The 21211-nt window shown below is 40.9% G+C and overlaps 1 protein-coding gene across 4 annotated transcripts in view; it reads left to right on the top strand.

The window, feature by feature from the left end:
* The window catches only part of lamb4 (laminin, beta 4), a 69486-nt gene extending 48507 nt beyond the window's left edge, over positions 1-20979 (top strand). For 3 of the 4 annotated variants that reach the window (XM_076887011.1, XM_076887008.1, XM_076887007.1), the window contains 12 exons: positions 3511-3728; positions 3969-4065; positions 4794-5157; positions 7728-7879; positions 8235-8461; positions 9257-9454; positions 9883-10027; positions 12219-12426; positions 14817-14952; positions 15040-15207; positions 15351-15504; positions 19333-20979. In XM_076887011.1, the coding sequence (XP_076743126.1) occupies positions 3511-3728; positions 3969-4065; positions 4794-5157; positions 7728-7879; positions 8235-8461; positions 9257-9454; positions 9883-10027; positions 12219-12426; positions 14817-14952; positions 15040-15207; positions 15351-15504; positions 19333-19466 (2201 nt within the window). In that variant the 3' untranslated portion in view covers positions 19467-20979. The remainder of the gene's footprint in view (positions 1-3510; positions 3729-3968; positions 4066-4793; positions 5158-7727; positions 7880-8234; positions 8462-9256; positions 9455-9882; positions 10028-12218; positions 12427-14816; positions 14953-15039; positions 15208-15350; positions 15505-19332) is intronic. The other variant, XM_076887010.1, reaches the window with a different exon arrangement.
* Positions 20980-21211: the final 232 nt, after the last annotated feature.

Below are 21211 nucleotides of genomic sequence, written 5' to 3'. Positions count from 1 at the left end.
AGCCTCTGGCACGGGAGCCTCCATTGAGCGGAGGTGGGAGACGGAGCCGCTGTGCCGTGGCGAGGCGGAGAGTCTGGTGAGTGAAGCAGCCGACTTGCCCGTCGGCTGCCTCCCTCGAGGAGCAGAGCAGTGAGGGAGTGAGCAGCTGAAGCTTGGCCAGTGACACCCACTCTCCGCGGTGAATGCTTCGATGCAGGAGAGGCAGCAGGCGGAAGAACACGGCGTCCCCGAGGCCTGCCCAGAGCCAGACGAGTCCCTGCAAAGACGTGCTCTCTCTCCACGAAGAGCCGCTGTTTTCCCCTAATCTCCTCCGTCCAGTGAAGGAGCGCTGCCTCCTGCCGCTCGAAAAGTTCAGAGTCCGCTGGGTCCACAAGGCGGGGTCGTGTCATTCTGTCAGTGGTTGCAGTGTGGGTGAAGAAAGGAGGACCCAAACGCTGGACTCACAGGTAGGTGAGAACATCTTATACATACATACAGTTTACAAGACACTGCAGAGGGTCGTGAAAACTGCCCAGCGCATCGCCGGAGCACCACTTCCTGCCATAAAAGACATCTACAGGAAGCGGTGTCTGAAAAGGGCTGGGAAAATCATCAAAGACCCCAGTCACCCATCACATGGACTCTTCACCCTCCTGCCCTCTGGGAGGCGCCACAGGAGCCTCCGGACTAAGACCACCAGGTACCGGAACAGCTTCTTCCCCACAGCTGTCAGACTCCTGAACTCTGCCTCCTGACATCTGACCCACGTTAAACTCATGGACTGAACATACACACACCCACAATGGACAACTGTACCCTCAAACACAATAATAACATGGACTGAACCACCACTCACAACCACTAGCACTTTATATAGCCTCTGTAGAAACTATCCACACCCTCACTTATCTTAACTGCACTACTGTATAGCTCTGTGTAAATAATCATTCTGTACATTCGATAATCTTTAATCCTACAACTGTTTACAACTTGCATAGTTCCCATTTCTGTATAGCTGTATATCTCAGATTCTGTAAAGTTATTTATTTCATATTCTGTATAGTTTTTCATATTTATATCCTTTTCATAGCCTGTACATAGCTTGTACTCACTACAGCCTGTACATACTTATAGTTATAGAATATTCACAACATACTTCATACCGTGTACATTATAACATACCATAATAGACCCATTTCTGTAATATACTCACATATCTATACTATTGCTAATATATATTGTAATATATCTATATCACTAACTACAACAAGTGAAGTCTTAATTTAGGTTTTTTGTTATTCCAAATAAATATATCAAAGATACTGTTTAACTTATCAAAGAATTCTTTTGGAAAAGGCAGAGGAAGTGACTGGAACAGATATAAACATTTTGGTAATATGTTCATTTTTATAATGTTTCTATGGCCATTCACTGATATGGCCATTGTCATTCATTTATTTAGAGATTCCTCCACTTCACTAATCAAGGGTCATAGTTTGTTGCTACAATGGTGTCAATGTCTGGGGTGATTTTAACTCCAAGATACACAAATCCTTTTTGCATTAATAAGCGAGGTTTGTATAATAGGATTTAGCCTTTCATCCTTGTTCAGAAATAGGATGGAGGATTTTGAATCATTATAGCCAGAAATAACTCCATTAGTTGCATTAATTTTGGTATACTAATGGAGAGCCTAGTCAAAAAAATCTATCAGGTCATCAGCATAAAGGGCCAATCTATGCTCTTGATCTCCTAACTGGAAAACAAATATGTCAGTTCTCATTCTAACATCATCGCCAGCTAAGAAAAATAGCATTGGAGATAACGGGCACCCCTGGCGTGTGGAACGCTCCAATGTGATAGGGTTAGAAACTTGTTATCTGTTAAAACATTAGCTTTGGGATTTGTATACAAACGTTTAACCCATTTGAGAAAAGTGTTTCCAAATCTATATTTTGGAAGAACATTAAATAAATATGACTCCTGTATTCTGTCAAAGGCCTGACGAGCATCAAGTGATAATAATGCTGTATCTTTAGCATCAAATTTCTCATGAATTATAATCAAAATCCTTCTTATGTTGTGAAACCCTTGACGTTTTAGTACAAAGCCATTTTGATCATCATGAACTAAATGTGCGATACAGGAGTCTAATCGTCTTGCTAAAACTTTACAAAGTATTTTAGTGTCAACCACCATTAGTCTAAATGATGAACTCTCTGCAGGGGCTTACCAGGTTTCAGTAGCAAAGTAATCATTACCTGTTCCAGAGTAGGTGGGAGAGTTTCATTTACGCTTCTTCAGGGTAAAAAGAGGAAATGTTAATTTTTCTTGGAAATTTTTACAAAATTCGACCGGAAAGCCATCTGGCCCAGGTGCCTTACCACTGTTAATGCTTTGATAGCCTGTGATATCTCTTCAATAGACGTCCGTCTAACTCCTGCTTTGTGTTTTCCATTAGTGTCTGGAACTGATTTTGATCTAAGAATACGTCCTGTTCTTCTGAGGCATAAGCACATTCTGATTTATACAAATTTTCATACAATTCTCTAAAGCTGTCATTAATTTCCAATGGATCTACTGTTACATACCCTGAAGAGGTCTTTATACTATTAATTGCTCCTTCACTCTGCATTTTCTTAATTCTCCATGCCAAAAGTCTACCTGCTTTCTCTCCTTGGTCATAATAAGATTGCTTCAGCCACATTAGACTTTTTGCTGCAGGGATTATTGTATTGTTTTAGGGTCTACCTTACAATGTAAACGCCTTGAGGTGACTGTTGTTGTGAATTGGCGCTATATAAATAAAATTGAATTGAATTGAAATATGGAGACCAGCACAAAGAGACTTCAAAGCAGTCGTCATGGTGATCCCACTGTAGAAGCATGAACAGGTAGAGGCTGCAGCCTGATTGCAGCAAGTTTTTTACTTGTTGTTCAGGCTCTGGCTGCTGGGCTGAGGTCTGCATTTACTCAGCTTTAGCATCACTCTGGGTTCTTGGCAAAGCATTTTTCCCCTTTTTCTTAAGGACATGACTTCATGATATCAGGTACTGTTTATCTGCTGTAGATATCGTTTTAGGCCTCACACTTCTTCTTTAGGCCTTCACTTTTCCATTGTCCTCAGTTTTTTTTTTTACAAAGGCACGCTGCTCACAATGCCAAAATGTGCAAACTTTTCAGCTAACAGGTCTGCGAGAATAAACTTGCTGGTGCAAAAGTACTATTTCATGCAGTCAAAATGTGTTGTTTTTTTCAATTAAAGCTGGGAAAATGCTAAGGAATGTGTTATGTATTTTTATGACAGGCTGCTAGTAGCAAAGTATCTAAAGATCCTGTTTAAAACCTGATTCTTACTATAACCATTTTAAAGTTAAACTGCAGTTTTGAAAGAGGGATGAATGCTTCCATCATCAATAATCTTCTTGCATAAATTTTCTTCTTTATTGCTCCATCTATACTGTATACCCTGTATTTCTTTTCTATATTTCACAATGGTCTGACAAACACTAAAATAAAAGTATTTTCCAGAATGCTCCTGTGATCGACGGGGGACTCAGGAGACTCGGTGTCCTCTGGGGAGACCCTGTTTCTGTGATCCCAGGACAGGACAGTGTCCCTGTAGGACAGGTGTGATAGGTAAACTCTGTGATGAATGTGAGGACAGATACTGGAATCTGAACATAGCCTCGGGATGTCAGCCCTGCAGCTGTGACCTCATCAAATCTATCTCCAACATCTGTGACAAGGCAAGAGCTCCACAGCCACAGACAGTGTCGGCGTGTGACCACAGGGTTCAGTTTTCATTTATCATTTAGGGTGTGAGACTGTCACTCTGCTACTCCTCTCACCTCAGAAAAACAGCCTTGTGTGTTTGTGTGTCCATTTCAAGGTTGTTTTTATTTCAAATAAAAAACAAAATTATAAATAATCACCTGCAGTAGATGCTGATGGTTAAACTTTGAATGAATGTGCTGTGACATATTCAGGTAACTGGACATTGTCCATGCCATCCTGAGTTTGGAGGAAGGCACTGTGATGAATGCAGAGAAAATCATTTTAGGAATCCAGACCTGCAGTGTATCTGTGAGTAATATTTCAATGTTTCCTTTAAGTGGACAATTCTTCTTTTCTTTTCTGACATATGTCTCCAGTGGTGTTTATTCATATAAATCGTTCCAAAGTTTCAAATATTGAGGGCAGTGAACCAAAAACCAAAGAAAGGGTGCAGACTGTTCTGAAGACTCATTTTATCACACTTTTTATACTCTTTGATCTGCTTGATGTCGCAGGATGGGGATATTCTTATATGGTCACTGAAAGAGCTGCACTCAAAGCACAACATCCACATCTACCACTTCTGTCTTATTTGGAAACTTTGCACTGTTCCAGGAAGAACGCAGGTCAAAGACAGGGTGTGGAAGAGAACCAGACATTAATATTAACTAATAATTAAATGCAGACAGGTGTGTAAATACATTGGTGCATCCTGAGAATCCCCCAGCAGCCTAGACAACTGATCCAACCCTATCTATATGCTTTAGAACAAAGGAAAGTTTGAAGCCTAATCTTAAAAGTAGAGATAGTGTCTGTCTCCTGAATCCAAACTGGAAGCTGGTTCCACAGAAGAGGGGCCTGAAAACTGAAGGCTCCGCCTCCCATTCTACTTTTAAGGCATAGACACACTGATTTATTGAGTTTACAGTTTATTGGGGGAAAGTGTATTCTAAGTAGCAGCAGCGCAGGTCCACTTTAACCTTTTCTAAATCCCCCTTGTTTTCATGCGAAGATACCATGTTTTATCTTGTTTTCAGCTTGTGACTGCAATCTGGAGGGAACCAAACAACCATCATGTGACCCTGAGACTGGCAAGTGCATCTGTCGGGCGGGTGTAAGCGGTATATTCTGTGATGAGTGCACGCCCGGCTTCAATACATTATTCCCAGCCTGTGAACCGTGCCATCCCTGCAACGCACTCTGGACTCAAATTGTCACTGATGTCCAGCGAGCTGCCCAGAAAATGAGGACCCTTATCCCTCATAACAATGTACAGCCCACAGATAACCAGCACCTGCAGGAGATGATTAACATGCACTCTATGCTGGACAGCCTGGCCAACCTGAGAGTAATCTCCCCACCAAGCGTGGAGAAACTGGAGAAAATGTCTTTGAAGGTTAGGTAAGGCATGAGAGGATGAACTTAAAAGGAACTCCACTAATGCTAAATGTAAAAATATACAGTATACTGGAAAACTCTTGAGTCATCCCTCATTTCTTTATATTTTGCTTCCAAGGAGCCAGACTTTCCCGTAATTTTGTAAAGTGTTTTTGAGCATAGTTTCTGAAGGTCTTTCAAAGTTTTTCTTTGGACATAGGCTGCTTTTTTACTCATTTTCAGTCCAGTTCTTGTAACTTACCAGATTCAGAGGAAGGAAATTTGATATGTATCTGAAGTGCCAGGCCTAAAAAATTTGAACATTTCAGATGAACAGTGTCTAAAACATCATGTCCTTAAGAAATGCCAAAAAATTTATTAAACTAAAATCTGACGGACTGACAAATTTAAAGGAGGTGGTCAGAATTAAGATCTTTGATAAAACTGATGAATGCAGAAAAGTACCATCAGCTTTGATCCACCATACAAAACCATGTAATACCAAAACACATAACAGAATACTGTTAGACATGGAGTTGCTTCCCCATAGCCTGCACATCAACAATATTTAAGCAGTGTGGGATCATCATCCAAAGAAGCACTTTGGATGTCCTTCAAGAAGCGTGGAGAACTCTTTCTGTGGACTAAAACAAATTACAGAAAGCTACCTCAGAGAGCGCAATCTGTGCTGAAGAATGAAGGTGATCATACCAAATACCAGAGGTTGGATCAAGTCATTGTTTTGCAAGTCTCAAGTAAGTCTCAAGTCTTTATCCTCAAGTCTCAAATCAAGTCTCAAGTAATGTCAGGCAAGTCAGAGTCGAGTCTCAAGTCACTGGTGTAAAAGTCCGAGTAAAGTCACAAGTCTGAAATTTTGAATTTCAAGTCCTTTCGAGTCTTTAAAAAAACCCGAAAAAAGCATGTTGCCATTATATGCTAAATGTAAATATTAGACCATGTAATTTTTAAATCTGTGTTTTTCTCAACACATGACAAAATAGTGAACTTGGAAAATATACACAAATTGTGAAATTGCACCTCTTTAAAATGCAGCTCAATTAAACTTAGCTCCAAGAATAATTTTCACCGACAGTTCTGAGATAAGCTGCATGTTATTCTTGGATGCGCTTGTAGGACCGGCTTTAAAATCGCATGACAAAAATATCATACACATTAAAAAGAACTGTATCACCAACGTAGCCTGGAAAACATTTGCCAGTTAGATGAAGTCAGCTATCTCATCGTAGCATATTTATATGCATATTTATAATCATACGGTTCTTGGAGTGAGTGCATACACTCATGAAGTTTAGTAACTTCAGGTCATGCAACAAGCCCAGGTACAGTTTACCGACGGATGGGTGCAGGACCTTGAAATGCACCGAACGAAGGACCATCGTACGTATCATAAGTTTACCAGTCTCACAAATCGTCTTCATAAATACACATTCGTTAACCGTTTATTAATATAACCTTTGAGCTCAACGGTAATTAATTAGTAGTGGAAATAATTTCTGGTACCCATCACAGAAATGTAGCAGTGACAATAATATTGTATGCTGTAATCGTACTGGGCAATTAGTGATACAAAACAACTGTTTTACCCTGTGAATAAAAGTACATGTTTTTGTCAATGTACCATAATAACAGAAGCGAAACACAATATTGTGTCAGGACAATTCACTATTTATGCACAATAAACAAAGGAGCATAGCGCGACAATTTCTGTTCAGCGCCAGACTTGCTTGTAACCTATATCACCAATTATGTTAAGAAAAATGACGTATTAACTACAACAGCAGACTGACCTTCGTGTAAATGCTTGGAGCAGACTAACCTGTGAGCTGGAGTGTTCTGGGATGTTAAATTTGGTCTTTGAATGGCTGCAATCCAGACCATCCGTCGCCTCTTTGTTACTTTGGAAACATGGGTCGAACAATTTCTCTTCAACGACGTAATCCGATAACAACCGATCTCTTTACCCGTCGGCTTCCCGTGGCTGTCATGCGACCGGCTATTGCAGTTAATGATACAACAGCTTCTTGACATTTTTGTGTTTCTTTTTATCGCTGTGTGACTGATTTCAATTGAAAGCCTGCATGTGCTAGTACCGCTTGCCACGAGTTCCCAGAATCCTTTGCGGTTTTACCCCTGAATGACGTCACATTTTCAATCTCTATATAATATGCATGTTAAATTTTATATTTGGGGTGAAATATCAAGTCTTCTCAAGTAAACCAGTTCAAGTCCAATTCAAGTCCCAGGTCATTGGTGTAAAAGTCCAAGTCAAGTCACAAGTCTTAGAACATTTTTTCAAGTCAAGTCTAAAGTCATAAAATTAATGACTCGAGTCTGAGTCGAGTCCACACCTCTGCCAAATACTGACGTTCAAGTTTGTTAGAATTGTGCAGTCTGTTTTTATCTATTTCAATTTATGGCTGCATGTTTCAATAAATAGTCACATATTTGCCTTTAACTTAGCAAAATATTAAGAAATGAGGTTGACTCAAGACTTTTTCACAATACTGTACAATCAAAGAGCACTCAGGAAGATTTAGCTTATGCTGAATAATCAGAGTGTATTCATCTCACAGGAAGGTGAAAGATGCCATCGACACAAATGTGATCCTGATTGACATGTCTCCCCTCTTCAACACTGAAATTGACGACATTCATCTAGAAATCATGAACCTTAAGAAGAAACTCACCAGTGTGCCAACTGATAACGTAAATGACCAACAGAAAGGTACATTCCTTTTTTTATATGTTTTGTTTTTAAAATCACATCACATCACATCAGAGGATTTTAAACATCTTCAGATAAACTACACAAGATCCTTTTCTGAGTTTTTGAAGACTCCACATTTAAATTAAAGATCAGGACATGCACGGTCTTAATGTGAAGCTAAATACCTAAAAATGTTCACTTATCTCTAACAGAAAGTGAAGAAACATAAATATTCTCAGAAACTGCTTTCATGGTTCAGTTAAAAACAGAGCAGATCTATTTGTCAGGCAATGAATTCATCTTTTTAAACATAAACCTTTGTTTTCATCACAGAGCAGACTTCATGTTTCATGATTTCACTTTCTCTGCTTAGCGCGTGTCTCATCTGAACCTGTTGTAGAGCTGTTGGATGAGATCCAGACGCTTTACAGATTCTTCATGTTGGAGGATGAGAGGGTGGGAAATGTCAGCAAAGCTGTAGAGGACTCCATGGACACCAGACAGGAAGTCAAACACAAACTGAGCATGTGCAATACAGGAGACCTTGCACTGCTGAAGAAGAAGGTCACAGAGCTGAGTGTGGTTCAGCTCAAACAGAAGGTGACTATCTTTACCAAAAGATAGAGATAAAGATATCTTTATCTTTACCAAAGAGGTTTGAGTTTGAACCTGTGGTGAGGTCACTGACTGGGAGCAACTCAGCTCCTATAAAACTGGAGGGTATGGTGATCAATAATTTTTTAGCCAATGATTTAAACGCAATTCAATTCAGGTTTATTTACATAGCACCAAACCTTAAAGCTGTTGTCTCAAGGTGCTTAAATCACAATCACAGTTCAGCAGATCAGAGTTGATGCCAAACTCAGCAGACATGTTTAGTTTACAGCACTCTCCATTAGAAAACCCGAACACTTAGACAAAATGTCGAGCGTCTCCTTGCTTTGAGCAAACCACACCTGTTTTAGCCAGTACCGTTAGGTCACACAGGTACACCTGAAAACCACTGGCACATTTCCTACAAAGAACAAACCTATGAATTTCGTTTGACCCAATGATGTTAGGCAAGACATCACCAACACCAAACCTACCTTTCATTAAGTCAAGATAAGATGATGTAAACATGGAAATTGTTCTTTGTTGGAAAATGACCAATCTAGAACAACCAGATGCAGTTTGTCAACAAACAAACAAACCAAAAACCCTACAATGTAAACATTGAACTGTAAGGTCATATGACTAATATATCACATGAGTAGCTGCAGGATTAAATGAATAGCTGATTGTCCTGTTGTCTCAATGCTGCTGTGAAAATCATTGATTCCATATAATCAAATCAACAATGACCGCTGGGTAAATGTGAATACTGTTTAAGCAATTTGTTGTGATGCGATAAAGGTCTGTGGCGATCCAGGTTTGGAGGACTGTTCAGGGTGTACTGGAGCTCTTTGTGGGCGTGATCTGGGGAAGAGGAAGTGCGGAAGTCCAAACTGTAAAGGAGCTGTTCATGTCAGTGAGGATGCTTCTAAGACTGCAGAGAAGCTGAAAGACCAGCTCATGAATTTGCCTTCCAGACTGCAGGACACCAAGAACAAGGCAGGTCTATACTGGAAACACTGGTGAATGCTCTACTCTCTATGGGAGTGGGTGAGGGTTAAACACAGGTTAAACCTGCAGGCCTCTTACCAAGCACCACGTTGGTTTGGAAGTGTGTTGGTGGTGTGTTGTGGTGTCATTTGACGAGACCAGTGAGTTTTGCATCTACATTTCTTTGATATTTGTGTGTGATCGACAGAACAGTAGAGCTCTTCCTGTTTTACTTTTTTGGATGAACAAACAGAAATGTTTTTTTCAATTTGATGACTCAAATCACACTTTCTTTTCTTCCTCACAAAGATGTTTTTAATTTTGCAGATGCTAGTGTTGTAGCATTATAAACTTACGTGTAGACCAATTACCATAGTGTAATATTTCACATCCCTCTCCACAAACTAAATCTTTTAAAAGGTGATTTCTTTTGTCAGATCAATAATGCCAATGAGATGACTTGGGATGCCAAAAACTGGGCCAGAGATCTGCAGGACCAGATCAACAACAATACAAACTCGTGTGAGAGAGAGAAAAACAAAATCAGAGAGCTTATTCAGCAAGTCAAAGACTACCTGATGGGTCAGTGCTCACTCCACATTCATTAACTTATTGTTTAAAGTTGTAGAGCAATCATGTACAGTGTGTTCTTTCTCAGCCTGCAATGATCATCAGATCATCTCACTTTCCTCAGTGAGACATAGATCATCATCAAATCAACAGATTTAAGAGACAGTAATTCAGATCATTTATAAGCCACATAAAAGGCAGATGTGGAGGTCCTGTACAGCCAGAATAGAATAGAATAACCCTTTATTGTTGTTGTACTTGTACAACAAAATTGTGGGTGCTGCACACCAACTGTCCCAGAATAAAATATAAATAGTAGACAAATAGAACTAAATGATAAGTCTCAGTGTAGGTCCTCAGTCAGGTCACGGAAGCCTAAGGAGTTTGGAAAGAAAACAACTGGACATCTTTAAGTTTGTGAACATATTTCATCCAAGAGGCTTCACCAGGTCTAAAATTAATTGATGGATCATCCCATGTATTTAAACTGTAGTGGGGGTTGTTCATTAAGAGGGTCATGGGTAGATTCACCTGATCCAGCCCTAACTATATGTGTAAACATACACGGCAGACCCAGTGGCATTTTAATACTTTTTATTAATGCTTTGCTGTCCACAATACTCACAGAGCTGCAGCTCTACTGCTGCCCGCTCAACATTATCACAACAACAACGCCAACCACAGGACCCAGTACAATATTCAATTCGTGATTGCGGATGCCGTGCAGGTGCGCCCACCTCCTCTGCACGGCACCGCAATCACGGGTGTGCCATGGGCTCCCCAGTTTCACCCATTGTGGCCAATTTGTACATGGAAGAAGTGGCAAAGAGGGCTTTGCTATCCTACCCTGGAACACCACCAAGCCGTTGGTTCAGATTTGTGGATGACACCTGGGTGAAAATCAAATCTCAGGACATACCACATTTTACGGATTACAATAACTCGGTGGACCGACACATCAAATTCACCAGGGAGGATATGAAATAATTGCAGGTTAGCCTTCTTAGACTGTGAGATTTCCATCAGTAATGGGGGACATCTAAAAGCTGACGTGCACGGTAAACCTACACATATGGATAAGTATTTAGTCTGGTCAGAGGGCCCGGTGGCGCCAGTGTCCGGCAGCCTCGCCTCTGTCGGTGCGCCCCAGGGTGGCTGTGGCTACAATGTAGCTGCCATCACCAGTGTGTGAATGTGTGTGTGAATGGGTGGATGACTGGATATGTAAAGCGCTTTGGAGTCCTTAGGAACTAGTAAAGCGCTATACAAATACAGGCCATTTAAGGCTTGACTCTCATCATCCACTGGAGCACAAACTGGGTGTCATTAGGACGCTACAGCACAGAGCTAACACCATCCCCACTGACACAGTGGCCAGGGAAGCAGACGAACATCACATGAAGAAGGCCCTGAGTAAATGTGGTTATCCCAGCTGGACTTTTGTCAAACCTGGGAAGGCACCTAAACAAAGCTCCAGCCGATCCAGGAGAGAAGGACAACTGCTGTCTAAGTGAAAACCTGTAGTAGTGATCCCGTAGGTGACAGGAGTATCGGAGCAGCTGAGACGCATTTTTTCTAAACACTGCGTCTCTTTGGCTTTTAAAAATTGGTCCACCCCAAAGATCGGGTCCCCCAACACAAACAGAGTAACATAGTGTACGCTGTTAAGTGCCAGGAGGATTGCCAGGATTTATACATCGGGGAAACCAAACAACCTTTGGCGAAGCGGATGGCAAAACACAGAAGAGCTACCTCGTCAGGCCAGGACTCTGCAGTCTATTTACACCTACAGGCCAGTGGACACTCTTTCAAGGATGAAGATGTACACATCCTGGACAGGGAGGAACGCTGGTTTGAGGGCGGAGTCAAGGAGGCCATTTACGTGAAAAGGGAAAGACCATCTCTGAATTGAGGAGGGGCCTAAGGGTACATCTGTCGCCATCTTACAATGCTGTGATTGCAGCCATTCCCCAACTCTCTGTGAATGGTGTAAATTAGGCTTTATACATGTAGTGTTTCATGTCCACTTTGAGGCAGTACCCACCAGATGGTAGCAAAGTACAGGATGGATCCTTTGAAGTCAGAGAGAGAGAGCGTGGCTTTACAGAGAACGTTGGTGCTGTTGTGATGCTGCTGTATGTGAGTATGTAATGTTTCTCTGCAGGAAACCTTTTCATTGCTCTTCACATTTCCTCCCTGACAGATGACATGGTTCCTCCAAAGGACACTGAGAAAATGGCACAAGCAGTTTTGAGAATCGAGCTCCCACAGTCACCTGCTAACATCCAGTCCATGATCAGCAACGTCAATAATTTGCTGAAAAATGCCACCAGATTCCTGGAGGACTTAAAGAACCTGGACAAGCAAGCCAAGGCAGCCATGGACCTGCAGCAGGAAGCTTTGGAACTCAAGTCAGTGCTGAGAGCATAAAAATGACATAAAAGCTTAATTCAAACCAAAAACTTTAAACTAGAAACTAGAAATGAAATGCAACCTTTAGCCTAAAACAGAGGTGGGGGTGCTCCAGGCCTCAATGGCCAGTGTCCTGCAGGTTTTAGAAATGTCAGCTGATTTAAATGGCTAAATGACCTCTGATAGCTTTAACTAGGCACAAACCTATTGCTGCAACAACCGAGACAATCCACTACAATGGCAAAAACAACACACCAGACACCAGAGCTATTTGTGTGATCTCGTGCATGAGGGAGGTGACCGGGACGAGCGCTGTTCCTGCCGCTCAAACGCCAGTCACTATATGTCAGCCCCTCTGTAGTCTGCTCTTTATTGTGGTTACATGAAAATGCATAGTCTCATTAACATATAACATATCAACCAGGCATGCGGTCCGCCTAAACAAAGGGCTCTTATACTCAAACAGATAAAGTAGGTGTCCTCCTATACTATATATCAGAAAGAGAAGGTAAGACCTCTATCATGACCTTAGGACGTGTGGTATGCCAGAGCATTCTGGAACGCACATAGTCTTTGCAGACTACTGAGGATCAGGCATTATATCATTATGCAATCGATTATATACCTCTCAGCATATATGATTATATGTTTCTAAGAGCTAACAACCTCCTCAACATGTCTTGAAGTTCTCCAGAGGCCTGGTAATAAACTAATCATGTGATTCAGGTGTGCTGACCCCAGGTGCTATCTAAAACCTCCAGGACACCAGCCCTTGAGGCCTGGAGTTGCCCACCCCTGCCCTAAAACCACCATCAGCTGCAGTCCCGCTGACATCCAGCAGAGGCTCCAGCAGGGAGTCATCCCCATGTTTTTTTGTTTTTTGTTTTTTTGTTTTTTGTTGTTTTTTTTTCCACCCCCATGGATGGGTATCGTTTAGGTTTTATCCGATACCGGTGCCAAACCAGTACTTTTGAAACGGTGCCGGTGCTTAAACGGTGCTCGAACCGGTGCTTAAAGAATGGAGAACACAAACTTTGTCCAAAAATCTCTTATGTTATTATTTTTAGCAGTCTCTTTTTTTCTGCAAAATGATTACCAGGTTAGCCTTTTTTGCAGCTATAGGGCATATATGGTATCACTCTATCAAACAAGAAGACAGCCGCATGTAACTACGACGGTGTTTGCTAGTTCACCTTACGTGCATTAATGTAATAACGTGGTTAGCCTACTCAACGTAAATTACACACGAACAACATTAAGCTCCTCACGCAGAGAAGAACGGCTGCTGCTGCCATCATCATCCTCATCATTTCTGCTACACTGGCAGGGCTAGGGGCCAGGACTCTCCTCTTCAGGTGCTTGGGGGATGTTGCTAACTCCGGGTCCAATAACAGGCAACCCACCCACAGTAGTTGTGCTCGGTGTGAGGTCTCACAGCAAGCTATCAAATACGGTGCATTTCTCAGCTTTTAAAAAAATGCTATACGTCGCCAGGTGTTTCATCAGATTTGAGGTGTTACCTCCTTTGCACAGTATCACAGTATCACCTTAAAGCACTTGTTGCTGCTGAGTTTGCATCGTTTGCTGTGAAGTACAGCCAGACTTTTGACTGCTTCGCCTTGGGCATTTTTAATCTGTAGCTCTGCAATAAAAGACTGTAAGTACCTGGACCCGCCTACTATCCTCGGAAAGGTAAAATGATTGGCTAGAATCCAAAGTGTATGACATCTCAAGAAAAAAAAAAGCATCGAAACCAAGCACCGAAATGTGCGCTGCTTTTCGGCCTGGTTACTACCGTTTATGTCAGTGCCATAATGGCACCGGATACTGGTACCCATCCCTAGTTAAGACTTTACCACAGATACGTCCATGTTTACTCTTTTGATTTTAGATCATTTGCTCTGTCTCATTTGTGTTTCCCCCATTTTTGTCATCAATGAAAGACTCTATAACATTTCAAAATGGAAAAGGTAAGGACACAACTTCTCACTACAACGCTGTCCAACAGGAGCTTCATGATGTCATGAACAATATAATACCGTGACTGTGAAGATGACCTCAGACAGTATCAGAGGCCATTTTTCATTTTTAGTCTTTCAGACGAACACTGAGGAGTTTTGGACACATCCACAGCTGATCTGTGACTGCATGAAACATTATTTTTCTTCATATGTTTTAGATGTTTTTCTCAGGCATAGTGAGATGCTTTCAGTGCTGAACTGGTCCTTCGGATGTTCGGCAGCAGGAGCAGAATCAGCTTTCTGAGTCTGAGTGTCACTGCTCTCTGATGTTTTTACTTCCTGTCCTTCTGATTAGTGATTTATAGGTGGAACACATATTTGTCCTCTTCGTGTTCTGAACCTTAATCGTCTTTGTTTATTGTATTTAGGGAGCAGATGGAGAACACTGATGTGAAGAAGATCATTCAGGATATTTATGAAGCAGACAAAGCTCAGGCCAAAGCTAACAACCTCTTAGAGAGAGCGAGCAGAAACAAAGATGAGACCAAAGACAGGATCCAAGATGTAAAACATCCAAAATATTTCACATATGACCTCTGAGACGTTTGTTCAGCCTGATGCTGATGTGCTCGTGTTTGTTTTCTGTTTCAGGCTGAAGACACACTGGACAACATCGAGGCGAGGCTCATGATTCAGACCAAAGACCTGCAGAAAGAGATTGAAGCTATGAAGGACAAAACTGAAGAGAACAGAGAGACAGCGAGAGAAGCCAGAGAGGTGGCAGAGAGTGCTTTAAACATGACCACTGATGCAGAGATGGTAAAAACACCAACAGACACATTTATATGTGTTTGAGGCTTTAAGATAAGAAAAATCTATGTAAAACTTTGCACACAACTTTGAGTCTCTGTTTTTAGTTTCAAGTCTCAGATGAAAATCAGAACACTGTTTCTGCCCAACAGGAGCTCAGTGATGTCACTAAGCAGTTTGAGGTTTTAAAGCAAAATCAACAGAATCAGGAGGTCAAGGGTCAAGCTGCTGGTCGACTGAAGAACATCATGATGGAAGCTGAGGACATGAAGAGACAAGTGGAGGACAAACTCCAGCAGATACAAGGTCAGAGCGCTGACCTGCTGGTGTGTTTGAGGCGTGATAGGTGTGACCTTCAGATAAACTCTGAGGCACTGAAATGTCATTTCTGTCGTCACTGGACAAAGTAAAATCCCTGTCCCCATCACAGCTTTGCTTCTGTGTTTAACTATTGTATGTTTCCGGTCATGTATCTCCACTCCCACTTCTATATATAGATGCATAAATACAATAATGTTTATTTCGTAAATATAACTGAAATAACAAGAAAAAAGAAAAACCTTAACATCAAGTTTCGTGATTATCTCTATGTCTACACAATGTGTATGCTAGAAAATGAGTAGGATAAAGTTTGCACCTTTTCTGTACCTACCCCCTCATTTCAAATTCCAGTATTTACAAATCAGTATTCAGACTTCGATATTATATAATCCATACATGTTTAACTGTATACAAGTCTACTCATATACAACACACACATAATTTAAGCTAATTTAACCAAAACAACAAACTACAATTTTACATAAACTAAGCACCCGATGGTTAACACCCACTAAATCTCAAACTAAATCAAGTGGCTTTATTGTCATTCCAACTTTGTGCTGTGGTACAGTACACAGTGAAACGAATTCCTCCATATGGTGCTACATATAACAGACAATAAGCGCAGGACTACATAAGGTGCAATGTGCAAAAATTATTAAGAGTAATGCTAATAATAATAATGATACATTTTATTTCTAGGTGCCTTTAAGGCCCTCTAGGTCACCTTACAATAGTACAATAACAGTAACAACAATACAACATATTAAAATATAGTAAAACTAAATAAAAACACAAGTTAAATGAGAAAAAAAACAAGCATGAAAGTATAAAAGCTAAGAATGGTAAAAATGCACTAAGACAGAGTCATAATGAAGGGAATGCAGTTCTGAATAGATGGTTTTAAAATACAATTTAAAAGTGAAGAAACAGTTTGTGGTCTGGAGATCTGGTGGAAGTACATCCATAGTCTACCAAAGGCTCTGAGTCCCATCAGGCGGGCAAGGTGGAACAGACAGAAGGGAAGCTGAAAAAGAGCCGAGTGTACGAGGGGGTGAGTATAGGGCTTTGGAACTGATGTAACGGCACAATGTATTGTGGGTGCACGGCGCCACATTTGAAGGGCACGTATCAAAACAAACTGTGTTGGAAGGACGATTGCTACCAACCATGCTTTAAAAACAGCTCAAGAGAAAAAGGACGGTATAGAGACAGGTTGCGTCTGGATGCAAAGAGATTGCTCCAAAGCCCTATTGAAGGACAAGATCAGATAAATATGGAGGAGCGAGGTTATGAAGCACTTTGAAAGTATGAAGCAGGATCTTGAAATTGGCACAGAGGTGAACTGGAAACCAATGGAGCTGTTTAAAAACAGCTGTTATATGTTCAGTGCATCTATTTCTGGATACAATACGAGCAGCTGTAATTTTGAACTAAGTGCAATTCATGGAGGGATTTATGAGGTAGACCACAGAGAAGAGAATTACAGTAATCTAAAAGAGATGTGACAAGAGCATTGACAAATATGGCGGTACTGTTTGGAGTGAGTGAGGGACGAAGGCGGTTAATAATATGAAGATGAAAATAGGAAGACTGAGTGATATTATTTAAATGTAAAAAATTGAAAAAAAAACAAAGACAGTGCAACACCAGACAGAAGGATACAGGCACAAGACAGTGCAGACACAACGGTGTTAAAGAAACATGCAAAAGACTATGGTTTCTCGTTTGGCTCTTGGCGAAGGCGGTCGCACTTTTCTCCTCTCCTCTCTCTCTTATCTTCCCTGCTTAGCTCTTATGTCCTTGTCTAGTCTCGTGTTTTTTGTATTACTTTCCCTGGAACAGTCTCTCACAGTCTGTTCTGTGAGAGACTGTTAATGCCCTACCTGCCCCCTGGCAACACTTTACTAGACCCGCCCCTGCACAGTCACCAGCTGTCAGCTGCTTAGAAAAGCATCCTGGTGTTATTTGTCTCTCAGAAACAGTTCATAACTTCAACTCATTCATGTCACCTAAAAGGTAAACCTGTTTCTCCATCACAGCTCTGATGATTCAGTAAGGACATCTCCTGGTTTCATCTTCATGTTTCCCTCTCACCACATATCCAAACCGACATCATGACCAGCAGCTTTACAGCTGTGGCTCCAGCAAACATCAGCTGTGTCATGGTACTAGGCCATGAGGCCCAGGGTTTAAGTTCTAATGCATATTTTTGTATCCACATGTGTAGTTTAACGCATCTAGTTGTTTTCTAGTTTGCAGTTTAGTCCTTGGTTTCTTAGTCCCTTTTGTCATCTCTCCCTGGTCCGTGTGTCTACCTGTCATGTTTCATGTCTCTGGTTAGGTTAAATTCATGTTCTATCTCCATGTCTATGTCTCTGTGTTTCCTGTTTTATTTTGAAAGAGTATGGTGTTCTTTGTTCATTGTAGTTAGTGTTACTCTCCCCTGTATTGTCATTATGTTTCCTTCTAGTCAGCTGTGTTCTCATGTGTCTCCACTTCTCCTGATCACCTCATGTGTGTATTTAAGTCCTCAGTCTTGCTTTGTTCATCGCCGCGTCGTCTGTTCAACTTCCCCCATGTTACGCCAGGTTTCAGGACTCTGTGCTGGTCATGTCCATGTTACTTACGTATATACGTTTCATAGTTCCTTGTTGTTCCAGCACAGAGACCTGTTCACAGTTGCCTCCGTCATGTGCATCATTGTCACCCTGTCTTAGCCTTCCCTGCTGTCTGAGTTAAGTGTCAGTTCTTAGTTTTCCCAGTTCAGCTTCTAGTTTAGTTTTGTCTCAGTGCTTTCTGTTGTTTGCCACGTTAATCAGCCCAAATAAAGGCACTGTCTCTTCGTCTGTGTCTGCACCTGGAACCTCAAGCTGATATTATTAAATACATTCTAACAACAGCTGATCAAGCTCAAACGTGCTGCTGATGTTTAGCGCGACATCCACTGGTGTCCTCTTTCTGGCGCAAAGTGGGAGATAAACAAACGAGAGAAAAAAGCTGATCAGCTGATCATTAATCAGTTTCATGATTGAAGTAGCAACAGGAGAGGAAGAGGAGAGAATGAGAGAAGAAGAATAACTCCAGCTTTGTCTCTTTTTCCATTCTAGCTGAAGTCCGGGACAAACTGTTCCATTTCACCTTAATACAAACGCGTAATATTTTCTCTGAATACGGGACCGCCTTTTTACGGGACGGTTGGCAACTCTACTAACTAACCTTTTGAACAAAATAAAGTTCACTATCAGTAACATCACAGCACCCACCCAGCTGTATAGAAACTCCGTCATGCTAGCTAGTACGCAGTACGAGTTATTGCAACTGACTGTAAAAAGTCAGCACAACAAAAATAAACTCCACCTAAACTTGGTTTATATCTGACCCAGATAGACTGCAGGTCATAACTTCTGAAGTTCAGTTCACCTGACACTCGGACCGGCGGCCGCCTCGGGTCTCTCCTCCTCCTCCTGTCTCACCTTTCCCTCATCCACCTGCTGGCCTCTGTGGCAGCTCCACGATAGCCACCACCAAACATTTAGAGTTATTTTTACACATCGGCCACCACCTTTCATTGTTTATACCGTTACAAAAAAAAGAAAAAAAAATCATCGGCCCATAAAAACGAAAAATCACCATGCGTGCCCAGGGTTGCCACACCCTGATACATACACAGATAGATAGATAGATAGATAGATAGATAGATAGATAGATAGATAGATAGATAGATAGATAGATAGATAGATAGATAGATAGATAGATAGATAGATAGATAGATAGATATGAATTCAAATGAGTTTCTTTGTGTTTCTGCAGACATGGAGCAGAAGATCCAGCAGCTGCTTCACAGAAGAAACCAGAAAGCTGCTGAAGTGTCCGACCTGCTGGAGATGGCTGAGTCAATTCGACAGGAGATCTCCACTCAAGTATACACTGAGTGTACTGGATAAATATACTGTGATAAATACCAGTGAGTACTGCAAACAGCAGTGCTGCCCAGAATCAGCTGTAGCTGAATTTAATCAGAATCTTATTCACTGTTTTTTACCTTTTTTTTCCCTTTGTTTCAAGTTTTCAAACTTTTTAAAGTTTTTCTGATGAGGTTTTGAGTTGTTTTTAAATACAGTATGTTACAATACAACTGAAGACATGCCTTTAGAAATATGACGACAGAAAACTACACAGATGAACATTTTTCAATTATTTTGTAATAAACTCTTAATCAAATAGCTTCATGCCTTATATGACAGAAATGTCCAATTAAAACTTTATGGACAAAACAAATATTAAGACTTGTTATATTTATGTTTGGATTTGGTTTAAATCAGTAAATCTGACAGACACAAATGCCTGAGTGATGCAGGAGTCTCTCTCCATTATCTCTGGGGAAGTTGAGAACAATCCATTACCTTTCCTCTCCTACAGTTACTCGTTGATGTAGTCACCTATGTAAGATCAACTTTTTAGAGCACTGAACTCCTCCTGCTGTTCCTTTCTGATAATAACTGTAACACATTTCTCAACCATTCTGAGAAAAAAGGCGATTGACATGAAAGATGGTCCTCAGTAGTGTGAGTCATTTATTCCCTTTGCTCGAATTGCACTCAATGACTTAACTACAGTAATGAGTAAAATGAATTTTGTGTGATTGACCAAGAAAACTTACATAATGGGCTAAAAGGTTTGCCTGGTGTCTCCTGTTAGACTGGGTTTGTTTCTACTGGTGGGACCTCTCACACTGCATCTCTAACCTGTAGGGTTCCACAAGGTTCAGTTCTGAGTCCATTATTTTCTTTCTGCTTTCTGCTTCCTTTAACCTCCTAAGACCCGAACTCTTCCACAACATGCATTTTTAATTTCTCTTTGATATTTGGGCATATTGGGGCCCGATGAATGTAAAAAAAAAAGAATTACCGGATTTTTTTTACCTTATTTTTGTTTTTAAGAAAAATGAGAGCCACAAATGAGGATATTCATTTAAAATTTTGATAGAACAGTAGCAGTATAATGTCCTCGTAAGTGGATATCAGGCCCATGTAGAGCAAAATTGAGTATTTTGGTCTAAATAACCCAAAATGTGATGTCCACATATGTGGACAGCAAGTCCTAGGAGGTGGCATCATTCAATCTTTTAATAACATTTTTCATTATTTCTATGCTGATGACATTCAGCTGTACATGTTTTTTAAGCCTCATGAGCTGGATAGGCTGTCCACCCTAGTTCACTCCTTAACTCAGGTTACTGATTGGCTCTCTAGCAGTTACCTTGTTTTAACTCTCAGAAGGACTGAGACCATAATTATAGCCCTTGTAAACTAAATCCAACATCAGTCAGCTCCTTGCTTCTTTTTGTTTAACTACTAAATGTTGGTGTAACAATTGATTCTTCTCTGGGCTTCGACTCTCATGTAAAATCTTTGTCTCATTCTTATTTATTCCATTTAAGGAACATGTCTAACATTTCTTCTCTTCTTTGCATTCAGATTATTTTAATGCCCTGTTTACCAGCTTAAATAAATAATTTCTTTCAAAAAAAAATTATGTGGGCTTCATAGATAATTAAGATTTAATAAACCCCCCAAAACGTGACTATCCAGAGTTGGGTCCAGGACCCCAAGTTGTTTCTCTCCTACTGGTATCCCCCCACAGAACGCTAGACCCCTTAGAGAGTGTGTCTGCAAAAGACAAAAGACAA

The sequence above is a fragment of the Maylandia zebra genome, linkage group LG7 (assembly GCF_041146795.1).
Source record: "Maylandia zebra isolate NMK-2024a linkage group LG7, Mzebra_GT3a, whole genome shotgun sequence".
NCBI classification, from domain to species: Eukaryota; Metazoa; Chordata; class Actinopteri; order Cichliformes; family Cichlidae; genus Maylandia; species Maylandia zebra.
Note: the sequence above shows the minus strand (reverse complement) of the source record. Positions and strands in the feature narration are given on the sequence as shown.